This window comes from Nannizzia gypsea, genomic scaffold (assembly GCF_000150975.2).
Source record: "Nannizzia gypsea CBS 118893 supercont1.4 genomic scaffold, whole genome shotgun sequence".
NCBI lineage: Eukaryota > Fungi > Ascomycota > Eurotiomycetes > Onygenales > Arthrodermataceae > Nannizzia > Nannizzia gypsea.
Genome location: NW_003345198.1, coordinates 179,438 through 206,480, shown reverse-complemented (window position 1 = coordinate 206,480; position 27,043 = coordinate 179,438). Strand labels below are relative to the sequence as shown.

At 49.2% G+C, this 27,043-nt stretch overlaps 11 protein-coding genes across 11 annotated transcripts; 3 read left to right on the top strand and 8 right to left on the bottom strand.

The window, feature by feature from the left end:
* Positions 1-1,234: 1,234 nt before the first annotated feature.
* Positions 1,235-1,576, bottom strand: MGYG_04711 (hypothetical protein; the record flags this gene model as incomplete). Its single annotated transcript, XM_003172071.1, has 2 exons — positions 1,235-1,291; positions 1,352-1,576. 2 exons carry the CDS (start codon positions 1,574-1,576, stop codon positions 1,235-1,237), a joined length of 282 nt encoding a protein of 93 aa, XP_003172119.1.
* Positions 1,577-3,166: 1,590 nt separating this feature from the next.
* On the bottom strand, positions 3,167-4,237 carry MGYG_04710 (extracellular serine-rich protein; the record flags this gene model as incomplete). Its single annotated transcript, XM_003172070.1, has 4 exons — positions 3,167-3,676; positions 3,748-3,816; positions 3,874-3,909; positions 3,989-4,237. 4 exons carry the CDS (start codon positions 4,235-4,237, stop codon positions 3,167-3,169), a joined length of 864 nt encoding a protein of 287 aa, XP_003172118.1.
* A 2,020-nt stretch (positions 4,238-6,257) lies between these two features.
* Positions 6,258-7,446, bottom strand: MGYG_04709 (hypothetical protein; the record flags this gene model as incomplete). The annotated part of the gene is made up of 3 exons (XM_003172069.1): positions 6,258-6,974; positions 7,043-7,131; positions 7,428-7,446. 3 exons carry the CDS (start codon positions 7,444-7,446, stop codon positions 6,258-6,260), a joined length of 825 nt encoding a protein of 274 aa, XP_003172117.1.
* A 736-nt stretch (positions 7,447-8,182) lies between these two features.
* MGYG_04708 (enolase) lies at positions 8,183-9,799 on the bottom strand (the record flags this gene model as incomplete). The annotated part of the gene is made up of 5 exons (XM_003172068.1): positions 8,183-8,537; positions 8,608-9,048; positions 9,132-9,471; positions 9,541-9,597; positions 9,676-9,799. 5 exons carry the CDS (start codon positions 9,797-9,799, stop codon positions 8,183-8,185), a joined length of 1,317 nt encoding a protein of 438 aa, XP_003172116.1.
* A 608-nt stretch (positions 9,800-10,407) lies between these two features.
* Positions 10,408-10,755, bottom strand: MGYG_04707 (hypothetical protein; the record flags this gene model as incomplete). The annotated part of the gene is made up of 2 exons (XM_003172067.1): positions 10,408-10,491; positions 10,537-10,755. 2 exons carry the CDS (start codon positions 10,753-10,755, stop codon positions 10,408-10,410), a joined length of 303 nt encoding a protein of 100 aa, XP_003172115.1.
* Positions 10,756-11,588: 833 nt separating this feature from the next.
* MGYG_04706 (hypothetical protein) lies at positions 11,589-12,091 on the bottom strand (the record flags this gene model as incomplete). The annotated part of the gene is made up of 2 exons (XM_003172066.1): positions 11,589-11,900; positions 12,050-12,091. The coding sequence occupies 2 exons, from the start codon at positions 12,089-12,091 to the stop codon at positions 11,589-11,591; spliced, it is 354 nt and encodes a 117-aa protein (XP_003172114.1).
* A 452-nt stretch (positions 12,092-12,543) lies between these two features.
* On the top strand, positions 12,544-15,885 carry MGYG_04705 (cation-transporting ATPase pma1; the record flags this gene model as incomplete). Its single annotated transcript, XM_003172065.1, has 1 exon — positions 12,544-15,885. One exon carries the CDS (start codon positions 12,544-12,546, stop codon positions 15,883-15,885), a length of 3,342 nt encoding a protein of 1,113 aa, XP_003172113.1.
* Positions 15,886-16,606: 721 nt separating this feature from the next.
* On the top strand, positions 16,607-17,990 carry MGYG_04704 (26S protease regulatory subunit S10B; the record flags this gene model as incomplete). The annotated part of the gene is made up of 4 exons (XM_003172064.1): positions 16,607-16,823; positions 16,912-17,298; positions 17,356-17,812; positions 17,870-17,990. 4 exons carry the CDS (start codon positions 16,607-16,609, stop codon positions 17,988-17,990), a joined length of 1,182 nt encoding a protein of 393 aa, XP_003172112.1.
* A 668-nt stretch (positions 17,991-18,658) lies between these two features.
* MGYG_04703 (hypothetical protein) lies at positions 18,659-20,942 on the top strand (the record flags this gene model as incomplete). The annotated part of the gene is made up of 3 exons (XM_003172063.1): positions 18,659-19,145; positions 19,212-19,856; positions 19,915-20,942. The coding sequence occupies 3 exons, from the start codon at positions 18,659-18,661 to the stop codon at positions 20,940-20,942; spliced, it is 2,160 nt and encodes a 719-aa protein (XP_003172111.1).
* A 176-nt stretch (positions 20,943-21,118) lies between these two features.
* On the bottom strand, positions 21,119-22,504 carry MGYG_04702 (acetylornithine deacetylase; the record flags this gene model as incomplete). The annotated part of the gene is made up of 1 exon (XM_003172062.1): positions 21,119-22,504. One exon carries the CDS (start codon positions 22,502-22,504, stop codon positions 21,119-21,121), a length of 1,386 nt encoding a protein of 461 aa, XP_003172110.1.
* Positions 22,505-23,278: 774 nt separating this feature from the next.
* MGYG_04701 (histidine kinase M7) lies at positions 23,279-26,581 on the bottom strand (the record flags this gene model as incomplete). The annotated part of the gene is made up of 2 exons (XM_003172061.1): positions 23,279-25,458; positions 25,525-26,581. The coding sequence occupies 2 exons, from the start codon at positions 26,579-26,581 to the stop codon at positions 23,279-23,281; spliced, it is 3,237 nt and encodes a 1,078-aa protein (XP_003172109.1).
* Between the last annotated feature and the right edge of the window lie 462 nt (positions 26,582-27,043).

Sequence of the window (27,043 nt, the reverse complement as noted above, 5' to 3'; positions counted from 1 at the left end):
TGCCTTGTTCATCTAACTAGCGAGCAGAGCAGCCCCCAGCGCTAACTGTACTTTTACTCTTCTACGCGCCGGGATGATGGATAGCCTGATGGCATGATGACATGATCTTCTCTCTATCTCTCGCTTCTACTTCTACTTCTATTCTCGATGTACAAAATGAGTTGCCGGTGGTGCTGATTGTCCCTGGGCTACGGTGGCCAGTCGACTAAGTGCCCTACACCACCGTTACTTCTACCTGTATCTCTGTAATTAATGATGATGCTGCTGCAGGATGAGACGAGAGAAGAGTCAGGCTGTCTCTGAGCTAAGCGCCTGTCTGCCTGGCCTGCGGTCGCTGACTCTGCTTGCTGCCTATGAAACGCCAGGCTGCCTGTCATCCGGCGCCGTTGGGGCCTGTCTCCTATAATATATAACTCTATATATATATATATATACACCCTCTCTGCTTTTCTCCCTTCTACCCTGGCAGACAGTCTGATGACTCGTACACAGCCTTGCCATGTCATGCCATGCCATCTCCTTTCTCATCTTCATATTCTGCTTCTTCCTCGCCGTCTCGTCTATCTATCTATCCATCCACCCCCTTCTTCGAGCCCCCTGTCACATGACTAATACAGCCTCCTATACCAGAAATATACAGATTTGTAATAAATACGGAGTACTATTAGAATATTAATTTTCTAATATAAAATATATTAGATATAATATTAATACTACACCTATAACTACTATATTCAATAATATAATTACTATATTAAATAAAATAATGACCATTAAATGAAATGATTGTCACAGGTTATTGTTATTATGTCATCATAGACCTTAGTCATCTTAGGCTTTAGTCATCATGTATATTCGTCACCTTGTACCTTAGTCATTGTACATCTTAGTCATCACGTATTAGCACGATATAATGACCTCAACCGATCAATGACACTGATTATTTATACCAGGTGGTTGAGAGGAGAAACTTGGCATGAAGAAGGTAAGTCTGAAGGGTGTTATAAAAGTGGGCAGCATAGACAGCCGGGCGCGTAAAGGTGGTTCTCCCGCCTACACGCCGCCGATATATAGGGCCCCTTCGACCCTGGCGAGCTGTCTAGGAATAACGTGCATAGCACTTAGCTGCCGTTGATCCAGTAGAGGGCAGTTATTGCGTTCTGGTGATGCATTTCCAAAGGCGTTACGATGCAATCGATAATTGGTCACGTAATAAGTAAAAAACCTGGAGGGCTCATCCCTCTTCTAACACAGGAATTATTACCTGGTGGTGTTTTATCATCTCTACTGCCTAATACCCAGGGAGAACTGAACTTCATCAGAACTGAGGATTTTGATGGTCAGCACTTACATCTTTCGCCTTGGATGGATTGAGAACGCGTTGCTTCTTTGCGTCCTCTACCTCTACAAGGTGACATGTGGCTGCGTGATGTATGTTCCTCTGATCCAAGCAGCTAGCTGCCGTGAGGCTGTGCGGAGAAGTTTTCCGTTGAGATATGTCCCAAAGATGAGGCTCCAGCATCCTGCACTTTGCTTCAAATTCATCTGCAGAAAGGCTCATGCCGAGGTCTCTCATGGTTATTTATTTAGGCCCCACGCGGCCCGCTGGGCTTTAACCACACCGGTGGGCCGGATCGTGAGGTTATATGCACCACTATGCCTTTTTCAAACTGGCTTGAGAGTGAAGTTGGCAGGTAAGTAAGAGGTAATCTCCCAGCCCTGTCATTACTATATATCCCCCTATTTTTCTACTTTGGGCCTCAGGCTCATACTGCTCGGAATTGTGCATTGATACACCGGGCATTAATACAAGCAAAGATGACCCTTTTATCTCTAAATCAATTAATACCCCTTGATCTACGATGTAAAGTCGCTCCAGGCAATGCTACGGAAGCAGATGGAGATGTTGCGACTCTAGCGTTGCTGATATGGAAGAGGCGAACGTCATAGGCTAGGTGCAAGAAGTGCTAGAACAAGCCGGATACTAGCATATTAGCCAAGTTTTATTCAAAATAATGGTTCCGAAAGAAGACAATCCTGAGGATAGCTTCAGTAATGATGGGTTGTAGAAGGCGGCTCGGATACCGGCACGAGGGTATGCAATCTACTGTATGTACGCCCACTCAGTCCCAGAATGAAAGGTCAAGGTTTTGCTACAGTGAAGCGATTGGCGTGCTACATGCGGTATAGTACGTAAGTAAACTCTGTACTCAGAAGTAAAGAAAGACACTGATGGCGATTGATGATCTTGGGTATCGTGCACTTCATTCTAGAGCCAGGAGGCCCTATATGATTTTGATAGATAGTAAACTCTCCGTGGCAGATCGGAGAGTTAACCAGTTGGCGAAGGATGTTCTCTGGTGGGGTTTCATGCTGCAACCAGTGCTAGCTGGCCATGGGGTGTTGGCCTAAGTGATTTTTATGGGACCAAACCGAGAGTTCCTAGGCTCGAGCACTTCAAGACGAGAGCCACCATCGAGCATAGTAGCGCAGTGGCCCAGCGATAACGCTCGGCATCGCTGGTGTATGGCCTTCTGGTCGGATGTAACCGTGTGGTTTCACCATCACCATCATCACATCCCTGGGCAACCTGGATCTGGAGGGGTGCGAAGATTTGGTTAACGAGTATTCGTTATCTGGCCCTTGAATCCCGTTGGACGAGAAGCGGGCTGCATGCCAGAAATCTAGATATGTATTCCAATCACTCCATTAGTTACACTAAAGTCTATTTATTGTAAGGACTAAATATTAGCTCAAAGTTAGCTACATGTTTAACTTTCATCTGGCGAAAGCCGATCACTACCTTATTGATCAAGATAGAATGGTCAGTAATCATCGAAAGGCTTTCTGAACAAACCACTCCAATGGACAAGCTGAGAAAAAAAAATAGGCCTAAAGACATATTCAATGACACAGTAGGTAAAACGTGAAGGATAACTTATCCTGACTGGCAGAACGTATTGGAAGCCCCAAAGTGTTCTAGTAGTGGCTGGTTCGTTAGCGCTTAGCGCTTAATTTAGCTAGAAAAGCCCGGGTACCTTTGAACATACCACCACGACCGGCTCCTGGCCAGTGTCTATAAAGCTTGCGGCCAATCTGTCAGACGTTTCCTTCTGCTTTCACCTGCAGATCAATGATGGCCCAAGTGAAGGAGCAGGTCTGGGTATCAAGGTGGTTGTGGTGAGCCGGTCAACTCCGCCACTCGGGGATCGGGATCTCTAGGCATTCTCATCTCTGGTGGCCGCTCTATGTCAGGGGCAGGGCTGTACGGGCTCTGTCCATCCCAGCTCATGCACCTAGGGTCCTCGCGTTTTGCCACGGGAGCTCCCGAGGCCATGGTCCATCGTCGTGTGCGTTCGCTGGTGCCGTCTTCGGACTCCAGCCACCTACGATAAACGCGATTGCGGCCGAGCACAAAGAATAGTGCGCCAACGATGGCGAGAAAAGCGACACTTCCGACCACGATGCCCGCGATGGCTCCAGGACTTAGCCCCGAATGATGCGGCGTTGGCTGTGGGTTCGGGGATGAGGTGGGAGTTGATGTCGGAGGAGGTGTAGTCGAAGATGTAGAGCTCGCACTGCCATCATTTTCAGCTGGTGGTGCTTGGCCCGGAGTCAGCATATACGGATACTCCTTGGCCTTTGATTGTTGTGCCTCCCAGCTCATAGTCTTGTTCTGTCGAGGACAAAGCAGTTAGTTAACAAATAGACTGAAGCACAGGCTCAGAAACGTCAGGGGTTGTTTACAGGATTGATGGCTCCGACCATGCCATATTTGATGCACGAACCGAGAGCGGTACAATAGAAAAATTGAGGCTAGACACTCTGTATTAGCATGATCTGGTATAGGACATTTGGGGCAGGATACGATACCTCTGAGTCATTCACTGTCAGCTTCCACGACGGCGGCTGCGATGTTTGATAGTTAGCATTCTGAAATAAGGATGGCACGGATTTGAGGAGCCGCTTAATTGCATGAATAACGCACCTCACCAACCAGAACGCCATCATATTCGTTAAAGGAATTGAAGATCCCTGAATAGAAATACCGTTTCTGCGCGGAGGGTACGCATGGTGCTAAGAAGTCCGCCTGGACGACGGAGTGGTTGCGTGGGTAGAACTCGAATTCTATCACATCACCAACATTTGCGTAAACGGCGGTTGGGTAGTAGCCGTGGGGGTTCTCCTTCGAGCCAACCTTCACGGTATGGGTTGGTGTCGGAGTTTCTGAGGTCATGATAGCGTCAGGGTGTTTTTGACCGCAGGACTAGCTCTTAAGGACGATATCTCGCTGCCCTGAGCCTCTGTCATAAGTTCGACTGACAGAGTATGGATCCCTTAGCTAGGGGATAGAGCAGAGGACAGAGTTGATGGGGGGGCACTGAGGCGACTTTATATCTCCATGGCCAGGTCTAAACGGTCCCACGCGAGGTGGATGCCTAGAACGGCGATAGAAGGCAGTTGAAGTATGTCTGGATCAAAGGTATATATCCTGCCGTTGCATTCAGCGTCCAAGAGGCCTCTTGTCCATAACGGACCTAGCTCAAAGTCATGATAACGGGCAAGATTGAGCTGGAGGCGCTCTGGCCATGGTAGACTAGCTTTGCAGTAAACCTTTGAGCCCGTCCGATGCGCTGGAGGCTGATTTAAGACAAAAAGTCGTCGCGGCGGAGAATACGCCTTGCTTCAATCGTGCTGTTTGTTTGGAGCTTGGAGGCTGAAGCTTGAGGGCAGCAGCTGACGATTCCAGCCATAGTAACGCTTGACGAGGCTGTGGCAAATATATATCGATATCATCTTCTTAACGGCTGTAGAGTTTTTCACCGAACAGGATATTCATATTGCCTCCATTCGCAGCGCATGAGCTCAGTTCCAGATACAAGGCCTTGGGATATCTGCTGAAGGTTCGCCCAGCTCTCCTCGTCGACCTTGGAGTCGCTTATCGTGACTCTGCTCGGCATGGTCAAACTGTCAATCGAAGGGCAAAGAAAGAGGCTCGCCTCTTTTACCCTTTGGACTCGCCGGCACTGTTGTAGTGCAAGAAGCCTGACACGGCATGGTTGATGGAACTGTAGCACAAATAACGATGGATCATTGATATAGTTACCCGCCCACCGGGTTGGCTATACATCATGTCTCTTGTGCAGTGAGCTCTCCCACTTGTCCAGGTGCCGATTTGGCGACGTGCACACTGTCAAAATCTTGCCATCTGGCCAAACAGCGAGCCCGCACCAGTTAATGGCGACAGGGACACTGGTTGGTTATCTTTGACACATACTCAGCATGTTTTTGCTCCCTGGTGGATGCTGGCACAGAGATTTCATCTGTATCTCGTGTCGTCAATTTGGATTGACGTCCGGATCTGCGACAACGTGGTCAGGGATGCGGCTGAACGCCCGCTTCGGAGCTAAAGCGAGGATGTTTCAGTGAGCTTAACACGAAAAGCCCCCCGTCTCTTGATGCTAGTCTCGAGCCTCTCTGGCACCTGTAGAAAAGGGTTAGCAAGAAGAGAAAATAACCTATAAACCTCGCTGGATATGTAGTTTTACCTGCTGCAGGTCTTACATGGAAAGCGGCGAATAAAATAGTTACGAGAGATCAAGGGAGCTCGACGGGCAAGTAGTTAAACTGTTGGAACCAAGGCTGTGCATTATAGACACCACATTGAGCGACAGAGCGCTTTGGCCGTTCATTCCATAGGTATATACGGAGTAGGCATGGATAGATGTCGTGTGTCAACTCGTCGCACATGTAAGACCCTGATAAATATCGTTTTTATTTATAGGCCAGAAGTAGATAACTAAGTAATACGTCTTACTTAGGGAAGATAGTTCATACAGCTATATAATCGAACAGTTCTATGGGAGGAAAAGGATAAGAAGGAAAAGACGGAAATCTAGGTAATAGTCCTAACAAAAAAAATAAACAACCTAGCATGCTAAAGTAAAGAGAATAGCTAAAACTAAGTCAGAAGGGATGTAAGGGGTAGGCTGTTGTCTCAATCTAGTCTGTGGTAGATGGGGTTTGGGTTGAATGTGCTTGCTGGATGGCTGCTGCTCGACTGCCATGGTCTAAACTTTTTGCTGATGGAAGGGGGAATGAATGTAATAGGGGAGAAGCAAGAAAAGGTAGATGATGGAAAAGTGTAGGTAGATGGATGATTGTGGGTAAGGGGGTATGCATGATGATATGGGGATATTAGAAAAGGTCGTTAACTCCGGGATATATCAAAGGAAGCAGATGAAGAGCAAAAAAAATCACATAAAATCGTCGTCTCCAAGGTCGCCACCAACATCATCGTATGCATTCAGGTCTGCTCCACGACTGGCAACAAGGCTGGTCTTGGTCTTCGCGGCCTTGGTCTTCTTGCCGCTCTTGTCAGCAGCCTTCTCTTCCTTGAGTTTCTCGTTACTGGCAGCAGTCATGGCACTGGCGATCTTCTTGATTTCCTGGCTGGGGAGATCCTTGACGAGTTGCTTGGTGAAGTCCTGTAGCCAGAGGGTATATGCTGGCTTCTTGGACTGGGCTGTCAACAGCGGTACGAGAGCTGTGGTCAGGGCGGTGAACTGGGGCTTGGTCGTGGGCTTGAAGAGTGGGATTGCCGCTAGATCTATAGATTTGGTGGGATCATTGGCGTCTGATATCACGCTCTTGGTGGGTGCGGTGCGGTTGCGGGTGCGGGCCAGGTCGATGTCTCCAAACAAGTCTTCCGCGTGTTTCAGGTCTGCATCTTGTTCGGTTCGACGTAGCCTCTCACGTTTGGCAGCCAGGCCCTCTTCCGAGTCGCTTTCTTCCTCTGACTCTTCTTCCTCTCGTTTCCGTGCGGCGGCAGCCTGGTGCTCGGCTATCCGCTGGGAACGGCTCTTCTTGTTTGCCTGGGCTTCAGCGTCGGCCTTTGCTTTGGCCGCAGCGGCCTTTTGGGCCTTTTCACGCTCAACCTCGCTGTCCTCGGCAGCCTCCCAGTCATCAAGTACCTATGTTTTGTCACCTGTTAGCCCACTGGCACTTCCAATACAACTAATTCCGTAAGTAGGTCACCCACTTCATCGCTGTCTTCCTCGTCATCGAACTTGCGGCGGGCGGCAGCAGCTACTGGCGGCGGCGACGATGGAGGCGTGCTCTCTTCATCTTCTACAGTAAACAAAGGCAAGGAAAAAGAAACATGTCAGCCCCTGTCAAGTCTATCAAAAAGTCCGTGTCTGTTCCCTTTCCACTCGTGCCTGGTCTCACCGCTCTTCCCGGAGGTTTAACCAAGCAAGGTGTTCGTCGTTCATGTATGATGATGTAGTTGATGCGATTGCCAACGCATCCCACGCAGACAGATCCTGGTAACTAGACCATCTCATCCCACAAACGACGGGCCACGGCGTGGGAACAGGAACAGGACGGACGCTCTCAGGAACAGCTAACGGATAAGAGATGCTTACCCCACTTTGACGGCGGCATGGTTGCTGGGCTTTCGACGCTTGTTGCTTCGTGTTTTCTAGCGATATCGCTTCCGCTCTTGTATTTTCACGGTGGTGGTTCGTTGGCTGTTGTTTCGTCGAAGCCGCTGGTGCTGGTCGACTAGATTGAGTCTTGGTGGTGTGTTCGCGGAGGAGTGGTGGTGGTGGGGGAGTTGGCTGTACGGACTGGCCGGTCTTTTCGCTAAATATCGCAAATCAAGGGCTCTCGTGCACGCGTAGCCGGAAGATATCTGTCAGGTCGACGTCGGTATGCGCTCTCTCGCTCTCTCGCTCTCTGCCTTCTCTGTGCGTTTCGTGTGTTTGTGTGTGTGCGAAGTTCAAGTTTCTTCAACTTTTTCTTCTTTTGCGTCGCTTTTTTTTTCTGCCCAACGAAGCGTCATTGGCTATGCGGAGTCATATCAGATTACTAAATCCTTATGTAAACATACGTATTAGTCATCGCGGCCTCTGGAGATAAGGGAGAAAAAAAGAAGAGACACAACGAGACAAACGGAAGGAAAAATTCAACAAGGAGGTTGCGTATGTTAACTCGTGATTTTTGTTCATTTCTTCTCTAATACATATAGTTATTTTATTGAAGCAGGGTCTGCTTATTTGCTTAACTACGTCCCCAGTTCGTCACGTCGTTGGATGATTACTGCCAGGGCTGGTATATAGCTCTGGCAAAGGGGTCAGGTTTTGTTGAGTTTATCTTGACTACAGCAAGATTGGGGGGCTTAGATGTTGATGGCAGAGCGGAACTTCTCGCCGGCATAGACGGCGTTGTCACCGAGCTCCTCCTCGATTCTGAGGATCTGGTTGAGCTTAGCGAGACGCTCGGAGCGGGCTGGGGCACCAGTCTTGATCTGGCCGGAGCGCAGGCCGACGACGATGTCAGCGATGGTGACGTCCTCAGTCTCGCCAGAACGGTGGGAGACCATGACACCCCAGTCGGCAGCGTAGGAGTCCTTAGCGGCCTGGATGGACTCGGTCAGGGTACCGATCTGGTTGACCTTGAGCAGGAGGGCGTTGCAGGACTTGAGCTCGATGGCCTTCTTGATGCGGAGTGGGTTGGTGACAGTCAAGTCATCACTATCTTCTGTTAGTCTTTGCCTCTTTTGGCGAGTCAGCAGGAGAGAGAGGGGGAATCAAGAGAACATACCCAACGATCTGGAAGTCAGAGGTCTTGAAGAAGTAGCTCCAGGCCTCCCAGTCGTCCTCGGCGAAGGGATCCTCGATGCTGACAATGGGGTACTTGGCAGCGAGTTTCTTGTACAGGTCGGCGAGCTGCTCGTAGGTGAGCCACTTGCTCTCGTCGGAGTTGGGGTTCTTGAAGTCGAGGTCGTATTTCTTGGCATCAGCCTTGTAGAACTCGCTAGAGGCAACGTCAAGAGCGATCTTGATATTGCCGGTGTATCCGGCCTGCTCAATGGCCTCGGTGATGAGGTCGAGAGCTTCCTCGGGGGTCTGAATATCAGGAGCAACACCACCCTCGTCACCGACGTTGCCGGCAGACTGGCCGTACTTGGTCTTGGCAAGAGCCTTGAGCTTGTGGTAGACCTCAGAACCCTGGCGGAGAGCCTCAGAGAAAGTTGGAGCGGCACTACCAAGGTCAGTAAGCATCCTACCTCAGCAAAAAAAAACATAACAATAAAAAAAAGAGCTCAAACTGCTGGTGAGACGTACCTTGGGACGATCATGAACTCCTGGAAAGCAAGACGACCGCCGGCGTGGGAACCGCCGTTGAGGACGTTCTGGAAGGGCACAGGAAGAACGTATGGCTTCTTGGTGCCGGCAAGGTCGGAGACGTGGGCGTACAGTGGGACACCCTTCTCGGCAGCACCGGCCTTAGCAATGGCCAAGCTGACACCGAGAATGGCGTTGGCACCAAGCTTAGACTTGTTGGCACTGCCATCGAGCTTGTTCAAGAACTCGTCGACCTTGGACTGGTCCTTGACGTCGATGTTCTCCTTGATGAGAGCTGGTCCAATGACCGAATTGACGTTCTCGACGGCCTTGGTGACACCTACACCGTGTTAGCCATACATTGCCCAGATAGAAGAGGAGAGAGGGAGAGAGGGGACGCGTCTCATACCCTTTCCAAGCCACTTGGTCTTGTCTCCGTCACGGAGCTCAGTGGCCTCATGCTGACCTGCGGTCCCGTTAGCACGTCAAGCTCGTCAATGGCAACAGAAGAGAGTGTGTACAGCTGGTCATCGGTGATACGAACCGGTGGAAGCTCCAGATGGGACAATGGCGCGGTGGAGGCCAGTGTCAGTGACGACGTCGACCTCGACGGTAGGGTTGCCGCGAGAGTCGTAGACGGAACGAGCGTGGATCTTGGTGATGGCCATGGCTGCGGTGCTTGTAGGTGGTTTGTGTCAGTGGACTGAGTGGTGGTTTGTAGGTAGGTGAAGGTGTCCAGGCGGTTTAGTGGTTTATATATTCTGGTCCTTGCAGGGATGACGGGGAGAAGTTGGATGCGTGGTGGTGGTGGGGGAAGATGGAGGGGCAGGCCTAGCACTTTAGTACGTACATACCTTGGGTGCTCCGTAGTTGGCTGGCTCTCTAGATAGGATGACTTAATACGGCGACCCCTTCGTTTACGATGCGGCTGGGCTCAATTGAGGTATTAAAGAGACAGCAGCGGCTTCTTTGCTTCTTCCTTGACCTCGTCTGCTTCTAACTGCTTCTTTTTCTTTCTTTATACACAGCACTCGGTGGGTTTGGCGTTTAGTACGCAGGCAAAGAGTACGAGATCCACGTTTTGAGAGGGGTCACGTGAAGATACACCTTACCATTTTGGGACGACGGAGGATGGCCCGGATCCTCCCGTTCCTGGCGGGCTTGGCCCGAGATATTCCGTAGTCACGTGTAGAAATCATTCTCACGTGATAAATATGTTACCTAAGATTGTTATAATCACACGAAGTTGATTATGTAAGCAAATTGAAATTAGTCATTACTGAGTCATCCTCACAATTTTCTCTTCCTTTGCTTCTTCCTTCAAAGCGAGTCTTGCATTTGGCTTGTCCAAGTGCACGAGCTGAAGAAGCCAGGTTAGACAGGGAGACCGCCTTGCTGTTCAAACAAAGCTGAAGTTGACATGCAGGAAGATGATGTTGTGACAGAGATTTTGGTCGTCAAGCTGCAGCAGATACAGAACTTGTCCGCAGCTGCTGGCTTGAAGAAATAGAGAGTCACATAGAGCCGGCTGGTCGTAAGGAGTTGGTATCATGTCTTTACGGTTCTCTTTCGTTGACCGTTCTATACTCGCTGTTCCCCTTGTCTTATATAGCTCCTGGGACATTATGTCTCACGGTTATTCATAGTATGGCCATAATTAGTTCTCTATCTACCGTAAAGACCTACTCTACCTTACTCCGTGCCACAACGGAGATGCAGAACTTTCCACTTCTTCTTCACTTGTTCCACTACAGCGAATCTTGCATCATGCGCGAAATGGTCAACTGCAGAGATAGACGGTGGCTGGAATCTGAGATGGACCCCTTCTTTGTTGCGTGCAATTTTACCGTCCAACAGAGGTAGATATTTAGATAGTTCTTACTTTGACCATTTATTTCTCATCAGTGCCGGGGATGGCGGTGAATATCTCGCAGATGGTCGGTCCAAAGGCTGTCGTACTCACCGTTCGGCCAACATTCATTATCTATCAATGCAGACGTCTTCTGCTCGCCTATTCGTGGCGCCCATGACGCACAGTATATGACTTTTACGGCTGAATGGGACCAAAGTTTATGAAGAACATTTGCCGATAATGCTTAATTGTTCTTAAACATTTATACTCGGAGACTAAAAAACTTAGCTTGCAAGTAACGTACCTTCTGTTGGGTTCTTTTTCTTTTCTTTTACTTCTGTTCTTCCTGCTTTCTCGCATCGCACTGATATGCTCCGAACTGCGTCAAAAGAAGCCACCACGCATGGTATGTTGGTTCGGTGCTGGTAACGTCGCATGTCGGGGTAAGAGATAATGCATCATGCAAGTGCCAGCGTAGGCCCTCCATGAATTGTAATACGAGCTGAAGTCGCCGTAATCTCAAGTTGACTCTGACCTCTTCTCCTCTCCCGATTAACTGGAAATGCTAGGGCCAGGGTTTGCGCCGGATGTCATCACCAACATTCCTACTCGTCGGCTTCCAGGGAGGGAGCGTTGCGTTGTGGCTGTGTTTTCCGGCTCGGACTGCCAAAATGGGGACTGGCGCTGGAGGGTGTGTGTTGATATCGACGAGATCCATGCAAACCCATGCAATTTCCACGATCAAGCGCCACGAGAAGATGTTCAAACACTGGGCCGTGCGTGCGGGAAAGCCTTAGCGGGTTCCACATGGCTAGCTTAATCCAGCGAATGGCCACAGGATTTAATATCAATACAATAACAAAAATCATAATCTGGTGATCCGTCAAACTGTCAAAGACGCATGTTGAAAAAGGAAGCTGGGTAGCACGTAGTATGAGGTATTTATCACCCAGGGCTAGTTAGCTGACTAGCCGGTTAGCTAAAGGCTCGGGATATCAAACCTCGTCGGGATTGGGATAAGAAGGATGGGGCGGCTGGATGTTGTGTTGCATCCATACGCACGCACATACACAGCAAGAGGCGTTGCCGTTGCTCGGAATTCATCCATGCTTGCGTGGGCTAGCTTTGCTAACCATAGAGGATGGAGCTCGACTGCTCGTGAATGGGAAATTGGTTTCCTCTCTGCCCGTACTTATCCTCAATTAGGCGACCCGTATGCCGTATATCATTGTCATATGCCTTCCTTTGGCTTAACTGCGAAGCGAGAAGAGAGGGTGCTGGCTTGCCGTCATAACGTAGAATTTTCTTTTCCCCTCCCTTTTCTCTTCGCACAATCGATTTTATTTTTTTCCAGGTTGTCGTCGGCTGTTGGATGTCACGAGCTGGAGGTGTACAGGAATATGTATAAATACGGCCAGTTTTGACCGTGGGAATTGAGCAACTATCTCCCCCATCGCCCATCCCAAGTCGTTTCTCAAATCCTGCCTCGATCATCCCCTATCAAATCAATCAAAAAATTTATCCTTTTGTTATAGTATTGAGGCTTCTTATCTCAACATAATGCCTCCTCAAGGCGATGCACCTGTTGGTGACGACAAGGAACCAGCCGATATAGAAAAGGGGGGTGATTCTGAAGCGAAACCCATCTCTGAAGGCCCCAAGCACATCACCTTCCAGCAGCCAAAGGAAGATGATGAGCGCCCAAATCGTCGTACCTCTGGTGAACGTGAGCGCCGCCGGTCGCGCTCCCGAAGCCGCCACTCCTTCAACAGCGCCCGTGGAGGCGCTGGAGGTAACCCCCTTACCGGTATTCCCATCGAGTTCCGCACGCTGTCCATCCAAATCAGCGAATCTCGTAATGTCACCACCGAGATTGTCAAGGGAGATTCCAGCCGCACAAGCGTCCACAGCGACAAGGAGTACTTCGAGAAGTTTGACTTCCATCTTCTCCCTCGAGACAGATTATGCCAGCAATTTAACGTCTCATCCGAACAGGGCCTCAGCGCCGAGGCCGCCAGCACTCGTCTTCAGCGAGATGGAAAGAACACCATCCCTCGTCGTCGCCCAAACTACCTTCGCAAGATCCTCGGATATGTCTTTGGTGGCTTCTGTTCCGTTCTGTGGGTGGGTGTGATTATCTTCTTCGTCTGCTGGAAGCCCCTTAGCAACCCTCCCTCTCCGGCGAACCTGGGCATGGCCATTCTCGTCCTCATAGTCATCTTCCTCCAAGCTGGCTTCTCGGCCTTCCAGGACTGGTCAACCAGCCGTGTGATGAATTCCATTCTTGACCTTCTACCCTCTGAGGCCCATGTCCTTCGTGATGGAAACATCATTCGAGTTCCGGCTACCGAGCTTGTCGCCGGCGATATCGTTCACATCTCATCTGGTAATAAGGTGCCGGCGGACATGAGGTTGATTTCTAGCTCTGGTGATGTCCGCTTCGACAGATCAGTGCTCACTGGAGAGTCTGACGAGGTTGAAGGTGCCCTTGACGCAACTGAACACAACTTCCTAGAGACACGAAACATTGCATTCATGGGTACCGGTGTCACGAATGGCCGTGCTGTCGGAGTGGTCGTCTTGACTGGTGGTCGCTCGCTTATGGGACGCATTGCCATGGTCACTACCAATGTCAAAGAGAAGCCGACGTTGATCCAAAAGGAAATCAGCCGCTTTGTTCGTATTATTGTTGGCATGACTTGCATACTGGCTTCCCTGCTCTTGTTTAGCTGGGTGGGCTGGATTAGGATTAAACACGCCGGATTCATGGATGTCGTTGCAATGTTGAACAACGTCCTCGGATGCGTCGTAGCCTTTATCCCTGAGGGTATGCCCGTTGGAGTCGCCCTCACCATGATGATGATTGCCCATCGCATGAAATCTGCCAACATTTTGCCCAAAGGCCTTTCAACCGTGGAGACCCTTGGCTGTGTCAACGTTCTCTGCTCCGACAAAACCGGGACGCTGACTCAAAACTTGATGACCGTCAAGTCAATCGGTCTTGTAGACAAGGAATATAACATCGAGGAGTTTAATGACGAAGTCAAAGAAGGTAAGCGCGGTAATGCTCTTGCAGAATTCCATCGCGGTTCTATCCTTTGCAATGATGCCTTCTTCGAGCCCGCTACCATGAGCCAGCCTCTTGATGAGAGAACCATCAATGGCAACGCAACGGACTGCGCCATACTGCGCCTTGCAGAAGCTGCATCTGCATCCAAGCGTGTTGTTTCTGAAAGCGACAGGGTTTTCCAGATCCCCTTCAACTCGCAGAGCAAGTGGATGCTCACAATGCATAAACCACAGGGCACGATTGACCCATCCAGTTATGAGGTTTTTGTGAAAGGTGCACCAGATGTTCTCCTCCCAATGTGCACCTCCTACTGGTCAGCAAAAGAGAACAGAGTTATGCGACTGAACGAGGCAGCAAAACGGCAACTGTCGGCCTTCCAGGAAAAGTTATCTCGGAAGGCTGAGAGAGTCATCCTTCTCTGCCAGCGACAATATGCTCCTCAGGCACCACTTGGCTCAAACTATTTCGGTGATGAGGTCAAGGTGAACTGTACCAAAGACCTGACAGTAATCGGCTTGTACGGCATTATCGACCCTCCACGCCCGGAAGCAAGGTCAACAATTGCTTCCTGTCGTCACGCTGGTATCCGATTCTTCATGGTTACGGGAGACTTTGGCTTGACAGCAACTGCAATTGCACGCGATATTGGTATTTTCTCTGGCACTGCCGACCCTGACCGTGTTTGCGAGTTTGATGGCAAGGCTACTTCTTCCGGTGGAATGAAGAACAATGCCCAGCTAGCTTCCGAATTTTCTTCAAAGAGCCTGTTGGTTGAAGGGCCTGAAATTTCTTCTCTCACTCAGAATGACTGGGACAAGATTTGTCAGTATGAGGAGATTGTCTTTGCTCGAACCACCCCCGAGCAGAAGCTCCGCATTGTCGAAGAGCTCAAGGACCGTGATAATGTCGTGGCTGTCACTGGTGATGGTGTAAATGATGCTCCTGCTCTCCGAGCTGCGGATGTGGGAATTGCCGTGGTCTCCGGGAGTGACGTTGCCATCGAGGCTGCTGATCTCGTCCTGATGGACAAATTCGACTCTATTGTTCAGGCTGTCCGACTAGGTCGTCTTGTTTTCCAGAATCTCCAGAAGTTAATCAGTTACCTCCTCCCAGCTGGAAGTTGGTCAGAGATATGGCCAGTGCTCATGAACCAGTTCATCGGTGTTCCGCTTCCGCTGAGTTCCTTCTTGATGATCATCATTTGCGTGTTCACTGATCTGTTCCTCTCACTCTCCCTAATAATGGAGAAGGAAGAGTTCGACCTCCTGAGCCTCCCACCGCGTAACCACAAGAAGGACCACTTGATTAACTTCAAGATATATGCCCAATCATACCTGTTCATCGGCGTGATGGAAACGATCTGCGCCCACGCGATGTTCTTCTTATACATGTACCGCAAGGCCGGTATTCCGTTCCATGCTCTCGTTTTTGCATATGAAAAGTACACAGATGGTTTCTATGGGTATACGAAAGCCGAGCTCGTGAACTTCAATAATGTTGGGCAGTGTGTCTATTTTGTCACCCTGGTGGTCCTGCAATGGGGGAACATCCTGTCCATCCGAAACAAGCGCCTTTCCATTCTGCAGGCAGACCCAATTCGAAAGCAGCGCCGAAACCCCTGGCTTGCAGGCGCGGTATTAGTTTCGCTGGCCATCGCAGTTTTCGTTACTCAGACGCCTGGTATCAACAAACTATTCAACACCGCTCCAGTGCCTATTGAACACTGGCTGCTACCACTTCCGCTGGCGGTTGGTATCCTCTGCATGGATGAGTTTAGAAAGTTGTTGGTGCGCTTGTTCCCAAAGGGGCCTATTGCTAAGATTGCCTGGTAATTCTCTATCCAGGTTAGCCCACAGGCTAACGGGTGGTAACGCGCATCTTTTGAAAGGGGGGATCGTTGATTTATTGCTCAGAGAGAAGTTGAAACCTTGTTCAGTCTTGGGCTAGATATAGCATGCACATAGATACATCACTATATACATAGCAGGGTGTAGATAGAACAGCCTGGAGCCGCAAATACATTTCATCTTGGACATATCACGCAGACGGGAACAGGAGTAGCCAGTGGTATTTTAAATAATGTTCATAGCAACAGTAAGGTATTTGTAGGAGGTTATGCAGATACCCAGTAGGTATATTTACCGTGATCGCCTTTTTATATAAAAACTGCATCTCGATGTCGAGTTGATGAAGCGTGAGTTTCCCTTTGGGGACTTTTGAAGCCGGGGTTTCTGCCAAGCATTTTCCCTATCACGGGACCACTTTAATCTAATAGCTTTGTTAGTCATGTTTGCAATGTTTGCCATGTAGCTGCATATCATATTACATAATCGGTGATGAAGCTGCTGGCGCCTTTTTGGAGTTGAAGAAGCAACAAGGGAACAAGCAACGAGCCGACACGCAACAGGAGGAGGGTTAAAGCTATCTGGCCGGCACTGTTACTTCGTTCTTTGGTTGAGCTGATACCCGACTAGATTTCCTTCTTTTTCTGACTACATCCTCGACCCTTTACGGCCTCAGCACGATCATTCCCTACCACCCGGACCTGTCAACATGGATGGTTCCAGCGACCCAGAGCGCCGGCAAGCCTTGGAGGATTACAAGAAGAGTCTTCTAGAGTCACGAGAATGGGAGGCAAAATTGAAGAATCTCCGACTGGACATAAAGGGGTTGCAGAAGGAATTCGATGTTACAGAAGATAACATCAAAGCTCTCCAGAGTGTGGGCCAGATCATCGGCGAGGTCTTGAAGCAGCTTGACGAAGAGAGATGTACGTTTTGCTGCTCCTTTCGGAGCCAAGAAGGACTCCTACACAATCCATGTTGCTTCGCTGAGCTTCCTGCTAACATATCCTTTAGTTATCGTCAAAGCCTCTTCCGGCCCTAGATATGTCGTTGGCTGCCGGTCGAAGGTCGACAAGGCAAAGCTAAAGCAAGGAACCCGAGTAGCGCTTGACATGACGACTCTCACTATCATGCGAATGCTCCCGCGCGAGGTCGATCCGCTCGTTTATAACATGTCCTTGGAAGATCCCGGTCAAGTCAGCTTCAGTGGTATTGGAGGTCTAAATGATCAGATTAGAGAGCTAAGAGAGGTCATCGAGCTACCGCTCAAGAACCCGGAGCTCTTCATGCGTGTGGGTATAAAACCACCCAAGGGTGTGTTATTGTATGGGCCTCCAGGAACCGGAAAGACACTGCTCGCGCGAGCCGTTGCCAGCTCGCTAGATACTAATTTCTTGAAGGGTATGCATTCATCACCTTTAATACCTCCACATAGTTTACTAATGTACGAGTGAACAGTTGTATCGTCTGCCATTGTTGACAAGTACATCGGTGAATCTGCCCGTCTTATCCGTGAAATGTTCGGCTATGCCAAAGAACATGAGCCTTGTATCATCTTTATGGACGAAATTGATGCCATCGGTGGCCGACGATTCTCTGAGGGAACTTCTGCCGATCGAGAAATTCAGCGAACCCTTATGGAACTTCTCAACCAGCTAGACGGTTTCGACTATCTCGGCAAGACGAAGATTATCATGGCCACTAATCGACCGGACACCCTTGACCCAGCTCTTCTACGTGCAGGCCGATTAGACAGGAAGATTGAGATTCCATTGCCAAACGAAGTTGGCCGACTGGAGGTCCTCAAAATCCATGCCAGTGGCGTTTCAATGGAGGGCGAGATTGACTTCGAGACGATCGTCAAGATGAGTGATGGTCTTAACGGAGCTGACTTGAGAAACGTAGTCACTGAAGCGTAAGTTTCCTCTTCCTGCATTATAACGAGGCTTTGGCCCTTCTAACACTGGTTTAGCGGTCTATTCGCCATCAAAGACTACCGAGATGCCATCAACCAAGACGACTTTAACAAGGCTGTCCGTAAGGTAGCAGAGTCAAAGAAGCTCGAAGGAAAGTTGGAATATCAAAAGCTATAGAAGTAGATATCCATGTTATGACCATCAAAGCGTTTCATGCCTCTTGAACGATTAATATGGCTGCCCCTTGCCATGTAAACCACCATGTATTCTAATTCTCATACATCCTGTGCTTGCATGTTATTTATGGTATGTCCGCCTCTCTGCTCGCGTGCTCGAAGTAAATAAAGCAGCTTGAAGAGACGTTGCAAACAGTGCAAACAAGCCGAGGTATCCAAGTATGCCACATCTATCAAAAGTTGAGAGCTGATCGCAAGAGCAGAAACAGAGATATACATCCCATTGAATTGCTGGATAGATACACCATTGATTACCCCCTAAGCTTACGGATAGCTAGATAATTGTCAGAGGCCGATACTGATTGCGCGCCTACGAGGGCTACGCCTTGGTTGCGCCTTGGGATCCAATGGCTCGATAGGTCCATCCACTTCGCCTGTACGATATTCAACGGTAGAGTAAAAGGACTCGTCTACATTGCACAGCCAACAGCTCCGCAATTCATCTAATACTGATACCTGTCCATTTCCAGGCCGAAAAGCTTAATCTTCGCTCGTTTCTTCGAGACACACCATCCGAATGCGTTCCGCGTTACGGTCGCCGAGCATATCCAGGGGTTCAAAAACACGGGAGGAAGAAAATAAGAAAGACCAGAAGAACAACTTGGTTAAATGTCTTTCCAAGTCCCCAACCGGGTGCCGGCCTTTAACTCTGCTCAGCGCGAAATAGAAGATGGCTACTGGCGGGCCGCCACAACCAACACCCAGTTCGCTAAGCAATCCGGCATCCAGCTCACAGAGAGGATAGGAAACTTCATAACGCCTTCACGAGAGTTACCAATGTATAAAGACAAACCATATTACAAGTCCCGAGGAGCATACTCTGGCGGGCGGAAACGGAAGAAAGCATTATGGCTTGGTATATGCATTGGGTTTTTAGTTGGCCTATGGTGGTTTTTGGGCGGCAGATCAGGACACACTCGTATTGTCAGGCCCATTGGAATGAAGGGGGGAGACATGTGGAAATGGATGCAGGAATTTGAAAAGGGGGTGGTTGTAGGAAAAGAGAAGGGTAAGGTAATAGATTGGGAAGAGAGGAAGCAGCGAGTTAAGGATGCATTCCTTGTTAGCTGGGAGGGATATGAACAGGACGCATGGGGTGAGTGGCTTTAAAATTTAAACCTTTTTCTGGTATCCCTTAACTAGTAGCTAACGATGCCTATAGGGAAGGATATATATGAGCCACTGGCTAGGAAGGGGAGAAACATGGCTGAAGGTGGCATGGGCTGGATAATTGTTGACGCCCTTGATACCCTGATGCTCATGAATCTCACGACACAGGTTCAAAATGCTCGAAAATGGATACATAACTCCCTCCGGTACGAGCAAGACCAGGATGTGAATACCTTTGAGACTACGATTCGAATGCTTGGTGGCCTCCTGTCTGCCCATTACCTCTCTAAAACATACCCAGACCTTGCTCCGCTCATGGAAGATGATGATGGTGCTTCCGGGGATGACTTGTATATTGAGAAAGCCACGGGGCTCGCGGAACGACTACTAGGCGCATTTGACTCGCCCTCTGGTATTCCATTCGCAAGCTTCAATCTCAATTCATCTCAGGGTATACGGTCACACACGGATGGCGGGGCGTCTTCAACTGCAGAGGCTGGTAGTGTACAGCTCGAATTCAAGTATCTGGCCAAATTGACAGGGGAGACTCATTACTGGGAGAAGGTGGAGAAGGTCATGGAAGTCATTGATGAGAATCAGATGAAGGACGGACTAGTGCCCATCTTCATCATGGCGGATACTGGGAAGTTTACGGGCGAGAACATCCGGCTTGGTAGCCGCGGTGATTCCTACTATGGTGAGAACTTAATTCATTAGATTTCAATCTTTGAGTAGAGAGCTAACCAAAGTTCTAGAGTACCTCATAAAGCAGTATTTACAAACTTCCGGTGAGGAGCCAATATATGAAAACATGTGGAACCAAGCCCTTGCAGGCATCCGCAAACATCTCATCACCTACACAAAACATGCTTCCTTAACACTTGTGGGGGAGCGCCCGAGTGGGCTTACGGACCCTCTTATGCCAAAGATGGATCATTTAGTGTGCTTTTTGCCTGGTACAATAGCTCTTGGGGCGACGGGTGGGTTGCCTCTTTCCAAGGCTCGAAAATCCCCAGGCTGGAGCCGTCGAAAAGAAGATGAAATTGTCCTCGCTAAGGAACTGGTCAAGACATGCTGGGCTACATATCTTGCGACTGAAACCGGCCTTGCGCCTGAAATCGCTTATTTTGAAGTAGATAAACCACCAAGGATGATGGAGGATGTCTTTTCAAAGTCCAAGGGCGAATCAGAGGACGGAAAGGGCACGAAAGAGACGGGAAAGGTCAAGGAAGAAGGTATATACGTTGTCTCTAAACCCCTTGAGCCTCTCGATGACAAGAACAGCGCATGGAGAGAAGATGTTATCATCAAGCCATCGGACCGGCATAACCTCCAGAGACCGGAAACTATCGAGTCGCTCTTCTATTTATACCGCATAACAGAAGACGAGATGTACCGTGAATGGGGCTGGGAAATGTTCAAGAATTTCGTAAAGCACACGGCTGTAATTGAGGAGGAGATACCAGCCAGACCAACCCACGATGGATCGTCAGAAAAATCCAACTCCGATGATAAATACCCAGCGCCAAAGAGCTCATATATCCGAGCATTTACATCCCTATCAAATGCTGACACGATACCCCCAGGAAGGATCGACAACATGGAAAGCTTCTGGCTTGCAGAGACCCTTAAATACTTTTACCTTTTATTTTCAGATAAGGACTTCATCCCACTTACAGAAACGGTGTTCAATACGGAGGCACATATCTTCCCTCGATTCAAGATGGGGAAGCTGTTCAAGACAGGATGGAAGAGGAAAACTGATTGGAAGGCCACAGAGTAAATTATGAAAATTTCCTTCATCTATTGCCCTTTTTTATATTTAGCATGTTTGTGTTATATTATTCTCCGTTGTACTTTGTATACCACAAATAAAATACTACAGTTCATGTCACAAATTTTCAAATATCAGTAAAATCAGGCGATGTGAATAGCTGATATCTCAGGGCTTAACCGTCTTCATGTGCGCTCTCTCTCAGCGGCTTTGGCAACCAGGGTCTTGTATCCTTCCAGACCAGCCTCTAACTCTCCGACAGTCAATGCCTCATCCTTGCCGTGAGCAACGAAGATTGTGCCGGGGCCATAAAGGTATCTCTTTACATTGTCGCCATAGATTTTCCAGTGTGGGACGTCCGTTCCATAATTAACGGTGGTGACGTTGAACCCATCGACATCAGCGTCGATATCAACAACACCGTAGGCCTCCAAACCAAAGATAACCTCGATATCTCCCTTCGGTTGCTCGTGACCGTTAGATATGACTACAGTAGCATCCTTCCTATGCTTGGTAGCCGCATTGCGAATAGCACGGAATATAATGTCCTTTGCATCCTCAGGGTCACCAGCTGCAAGACGTACAGCGACCTTCGCAACCGCCTGCTCTGGAACAACATTCGCTGCTACACCACCAGACATGAAACCAATGTTTAACGTAGTACGGCCATATTTCTCGCTGGAGGGCAATCCGCCCTGCGATACGGGAATGTCACCAAGTCGATCAACCTCTGCTAGAATAGGTAAGATCTCAGATACAGCGCTGCGGCCCAGCCAAGGGTATCCGGAGTGAGCGGGCTTTCCGTGAACGCGGATGCCAAATGAAACCATGCCCTTATGACCAGCTACGAGAGCCCGTTCCGTAGGTTCTCCGAATATGATGGTGTGGTAAGTGCCAGAGTTGAGCCGGGAGTCTGAGAAAGTAGACATGCCTTTACCGCCTACCTCCTCACTGACAACGAACAAGAGACCAATCGGAATGTCTGGATGTTTCTCCAGGTGCTCCATGGCGGCAATGATCTGGCAAGCTACAGAGGCTTTGTCGTCGACAGTTCCACGGCCGGAAATGAGGATGTCATCACGCTTGAAGGAGTCGGATTCCGGGTGACTCAGAGAGTATGGGATGAATGGAGGCACAGTGTCGATATGGCTTGTCAAAATGATACCCGGGGACGCACTGTCTCCAGGGTAGGCGTAGATATTAAACCGGCGATTAGAGCGAATTGGCTTGCCAGTGGGATCGTCATAGTCAACGTATTGTTTCTCGACAGTAAAGTTCTTGGAAGACAGGTAGTCCATGAGGAAGCCTCCCACAGCTTGTTCATTGTCAGAGATAGATTTGATCTCAACGAGGGAGCGATGTAGGGAAAGTAACTCGGAGCTGGCGATGACTTTATCCATTAACTTGTGTGTCAACACATTGCTGTTGTTGGGATCGATGCCATCGATTCCATCGAAGCTCTCATCACTGCCGCCAACATCTAGACGGGTTTGATCGGCTATTGTTGATCTAGCCTCAACAAGCGAGCTCGCCAGTAGCGAAACCAGTGCCAAAAGGTATGTCTTCTGCATCTCTATCCCCTTGTCTTTCAGCGCTTCTCCTTAGGTCCAATTGATGCTGTTGAAGAGTGAATGCGGAGTTGATGAATATCCGGGGAGAGCTCCGTTATATAATTCGTCACTGCGGATCCAGTTATTATTTGAAACCCCCAAAAATGGTAAGCAGACGATAACCAACCAATACGAGCGTGGATTAGAATGCTTGTTATCCGCCAACTAGTTATCTCGGCTCTCCGCATTTTCATTTTGGCCGGCCCGCATTATCTTCGTTCAAGTCTCGAGTCATGAACGTTCGATTTTCATCGAAAGGCCGAAGCTTTTTTCGATATCATGCTGTTGCATTGCTAGAATCCGAACTAGAATGGCTGGGAGGTATCGTCACAGAGCCCAAAAAACACCCAGAATCTTATATATGTTATAGATTAGATTAAAATAGAAAGTAGGTATATATGTAAGCATCACAATCACCCCCGAAACCAAAACCCATAGGCCTAAATAACCAAATAGCAAGAATTCAACCAAAGAATTAAATAAAAACCACCTAGGTGGACGGGGAATAAGATAAGTTTAGATGAAGAACGGATAACAGATAACAAGAAGGGCAAGTCATAAATCGTCATCATGCATCCATATAGGAAGCGGAAATGAGTGTGGATAGTGGACGGCCATCTCCAAAAAGAAGAGGTAAAGAAGTAGTGGAGAAAGGAGGGAAGAAGAAGTATGGGGAGAAGGAAGAATAAGAAAGCAAACGGAAAGAAGAGAGTGGGAAAGGATGGTATGACTCCGTTATATCCTCCATTTGCTCTGTCGCGCGCAAAACTCGACCAATAACCTCTCCAAATCTCGCAATTTATAAGGCTTCGTCATGTATCCTTCCATACCGACCTTAGTAGCTCGCCGTAGTGCTTCGTCAGTAACATCTGCACTGACAGCAAGTACTGTGGGGCCCGGGGGAGGGACATTGGCAGGGTCGTATTTCGCCATTCGTTCGCGGTAGGAGGAGACGAGTGAGAATATTCGTTCCGTGGCCTCGTAGCCGTCCATGTCGGGCATCCAGAGGTCCATGAGTATTACATCAATGAATTTTGATTCAGCAGACGGCGCAGGAGAAGGAGACCGTGAAGGAGAGGCCGAGAATTGACAAGGGGATGGGGATGGGGATGGCGATTGGGAAGGGGACGTGGACTGAGACTGGGACTGGGACTGGGACGGATGCTGATGTTGAGATTGGGTCTGGCATTCGGATGAGGGATGGGATTGGGATTCGGTTTGGTCTTGGGGGATAGCTGGGGGCGGAAGCGAGATAGTTTTTGGCGACGCGTCAGGGGTGCTGCCTTCAACAGCGTACTGGGAGCAGTTCCCCTCCAGCACTTCCTTGACAACTCTTACAGCATCACGGCCGTCGAATGCCTGGTATACATCTGTATAGCCCAGTCGTTCAAGCATTGTGACTAATATTTTTCGGTTGATTAAGTTGTCCTCTGCAACCATAAAAGTGAGTGGGTGACGTTCAGCAAGAGTTTGTCGGCCATTGAGGTAAGGGCTGTGGTGGTCGAATGGACTGATAGTAGACATCGGTGTTGAGATTATAGGAGTAGATAGAGAGATTGGTAGTGGCGGTCGATGTACGGGAGACTGGACAACATCAAATGTGCGGTTTTGTGTTTGTGTTTGCATCTGTATCTGGGGTGTGGTAGGTCGAGAAGACACTGATACAAATGTCTCAGTGGAAGGTACCGCAATATCTTGTGGATTCTCAGGTTCGCATGTATGATTGTCCAGTTGGCTCTCTTTACCACCATTGATCTCACCTACAGCATTCATGCATGTATGGGTACTTGTAGTCGAGTTTCCCGAGGCACAGGTCCTAGGTGTACTTGGCCTACTGAGAACGTCGTTCGGTACAATTGGCAAGCGAATCTCAAATTCCGAGCCCTGGTGCTCGCCGGAGGTTGAGGACCGCACGCATATCAGATCGCCACCGAGCTTCCTTGACAGCCCCTTAGCCACAAGAAGGCCGAGTCCAAGGCCTTCTTTACTACGGGTAGTTGATCCGTCTTCCCTTGCAAAAGCTTTGAATAAGTTGGGTAGAAAAGCTTCTGGAATGCCAGTACCGGTATCTGTGACATTGACAATGACATATCGTGACGTATGATTCAGCCTGGCCGTGATATTGATAGTGCCTGACTCGGTGAATTTGAGAGCGTTCAGGAAGATGCATGAAACGAGTTTGGCAAGATCCTTTTCGTCTACATACAGCGTTTCGGGAACACAGTCGTCGACAGACCAGGAAATCTGCTTCGTTGATGCGGTACCATTTGAGGAACGGGAACGGATTTCAATCCGCTCACCATTATCGGTAGGTATTGTGGTTGTTGAGTCGGGGCGGCCCCCGACATGCAAGGACTCATTAATCACTAAACGAAGTAACTCACGTATTTTGGTATAATGTAGAACCATAGGTGGAAAGACAGGAACAGGACGGGTTACTCTGGACAAAGACCGGGTGTGTTTTCGGGGGCGCGATGCTTTATCTGAATACTCTCCTCTATGATTTTCAGGGCTATGGCCATCATTATCTGGAGGAGCTACAGCGTCCATAAAAGCGTCCTGAATATCTCCCCTAGCCGGCGTTGAATGAACAATCTTGTCACTCTCCTCCACGACGCTCCTGACTTCTGCTGTTCGCGATCGTTCACGGCGGGGAGATTTGACAGACCTGGATTGGCGGGTAGGGGAAGATCCACGAGAGGAGTCGGTACCATAGGGCCGTTTACGGTTGATGGGTATGTCGATTCCTGCACCAAAGATGGGCCGTAGTTCGTTTGACGGGTGGGAAGAAAATTGGCGGGAGATACAAGGGGGGTCATCCGTTACGGAGTTTTCGAGGGTATCGGGGACTTGCATGTTAAGGTCATACGCATAGACAATATTGTCTGCTGCTTCTATGGCGCGGCGAGCAGAGTCTATGGATATTGTTGTTAGTTGATCGAGGCTGTTCGGTGAAAACTATGTAAAGTCTGCTATCATACCTTGAACCATCTCGATATCTCCCCTGAGACTCTCGAAGGTCTTGACCATACCTGCAGTCATATGCTCGTCCCCGTCAGATGCCCTCTGTATGGTTTCTGCAACCGTTCCGTAAATCATGTCGAGCATCCCGACGACTCCATGCATTGGTGTCCGCAGTTCATGGGACATACTACGCGCATACAGTTTGAGGGTTGGTTGGCCAGCACCCGGCCTATAGGGGGCGGGATGGCGATGAGAAGATTGAGAGCGGCATCTGGATCGTTCCATTTCTCGAGTTCTTTCTCTTTCTTTCTCCATCTGGCGCTCATTCTCTTGGGACTGTCGATTCTCCAGTTGACGAATTGTCGCACTCTCCTCCATTCGCTGTAGTATTAGGTCTTCCAACGAGTGTAGTATCATCTCAAGATATGCCCAAGATACATTCCTCTTCTCCAGGCCAACGGTTGTCCACATAAGACCCACGCGAGCGACAGGGACACGAGAGTCGAAGAGCGGGACTGCTAGGCATGCTGCCATGGGGAAGGGAAACTGAGCCATGCCAGACTCTCCGACAATTGAAACGAGGTTATCGGCCACGAGGAAAGATTTGTGCATATCCCTAGCCACGATGTTGTAAGGGAGGTCCCAAGCCCATGGTTTGTAGTTCCGCTGGATGATTTCGTCCGAACCGTTGTTATAGTAGATGATCGGTGCAAGGTGAGAGGTCGAGGACGACGGACTTGTAGCATCCTCGGTGCTGCCAGGCGAGGACAGCTCCTCTACTACAAAACCACACTGGGCATTGCATATACTGGTCAGTTCTTTCATAAGGTCCCTCCAAAATGCATCGTCGCTTGTATCACGCAGGTCTGCTTTTAACGCTACCAGGCGCTCAATGGCATTACTCTGGCCCGTCTCGAATTGTCGATACATAAGGTCGGCAGCAAGCTTCTCCTGGGCACTGACGGTAAACCGTTCGAAGTCAACGGCGTTGTAAGAGCCTGGGGAGCTCTCTTTGCCGTTGGAGGTTGTGGTGGTGGAGGCCATGCCAGAGTTGGACACCTCTGCGACGGTCATAATGAGGTGCTACTAGGACATGGATGGCTCTGTATCTGTATGAGAGTCAGTATTCGTCCAGACACGCTGGATAAAGGGAAGGCGGGAGTATGTTTACCACGCGAGCAGCGAGCGTCAGATGGCGCTGGACAGTGTGGATGTTGGATTGTCGTAGTGTAGGTTGATAAGAGCCAGTAACTATAAGATGTCTTGGCTTGCGGGAGGCACTAAACAAGAGAAGAGCAGCATAAACCCGCAAAACAGGAGAAAAATATTAAAAAAAAAAAAAAAAAGCAGGCACCCTTGCTGATGATACAGGGTGTGCAAACGAAGTCTACAGATGAAGATGGCAAAAAGGTGATAAACGAGACGAGGAGCAGAGAGTATTTCCCCCGTACTCTTGGACGAGAACAAGAAGAAGAAAAGAAAGACGCTAGGCGCATCTAGAGCAAGCCACCGAGCTGCGGGATCGCGATGAATCTT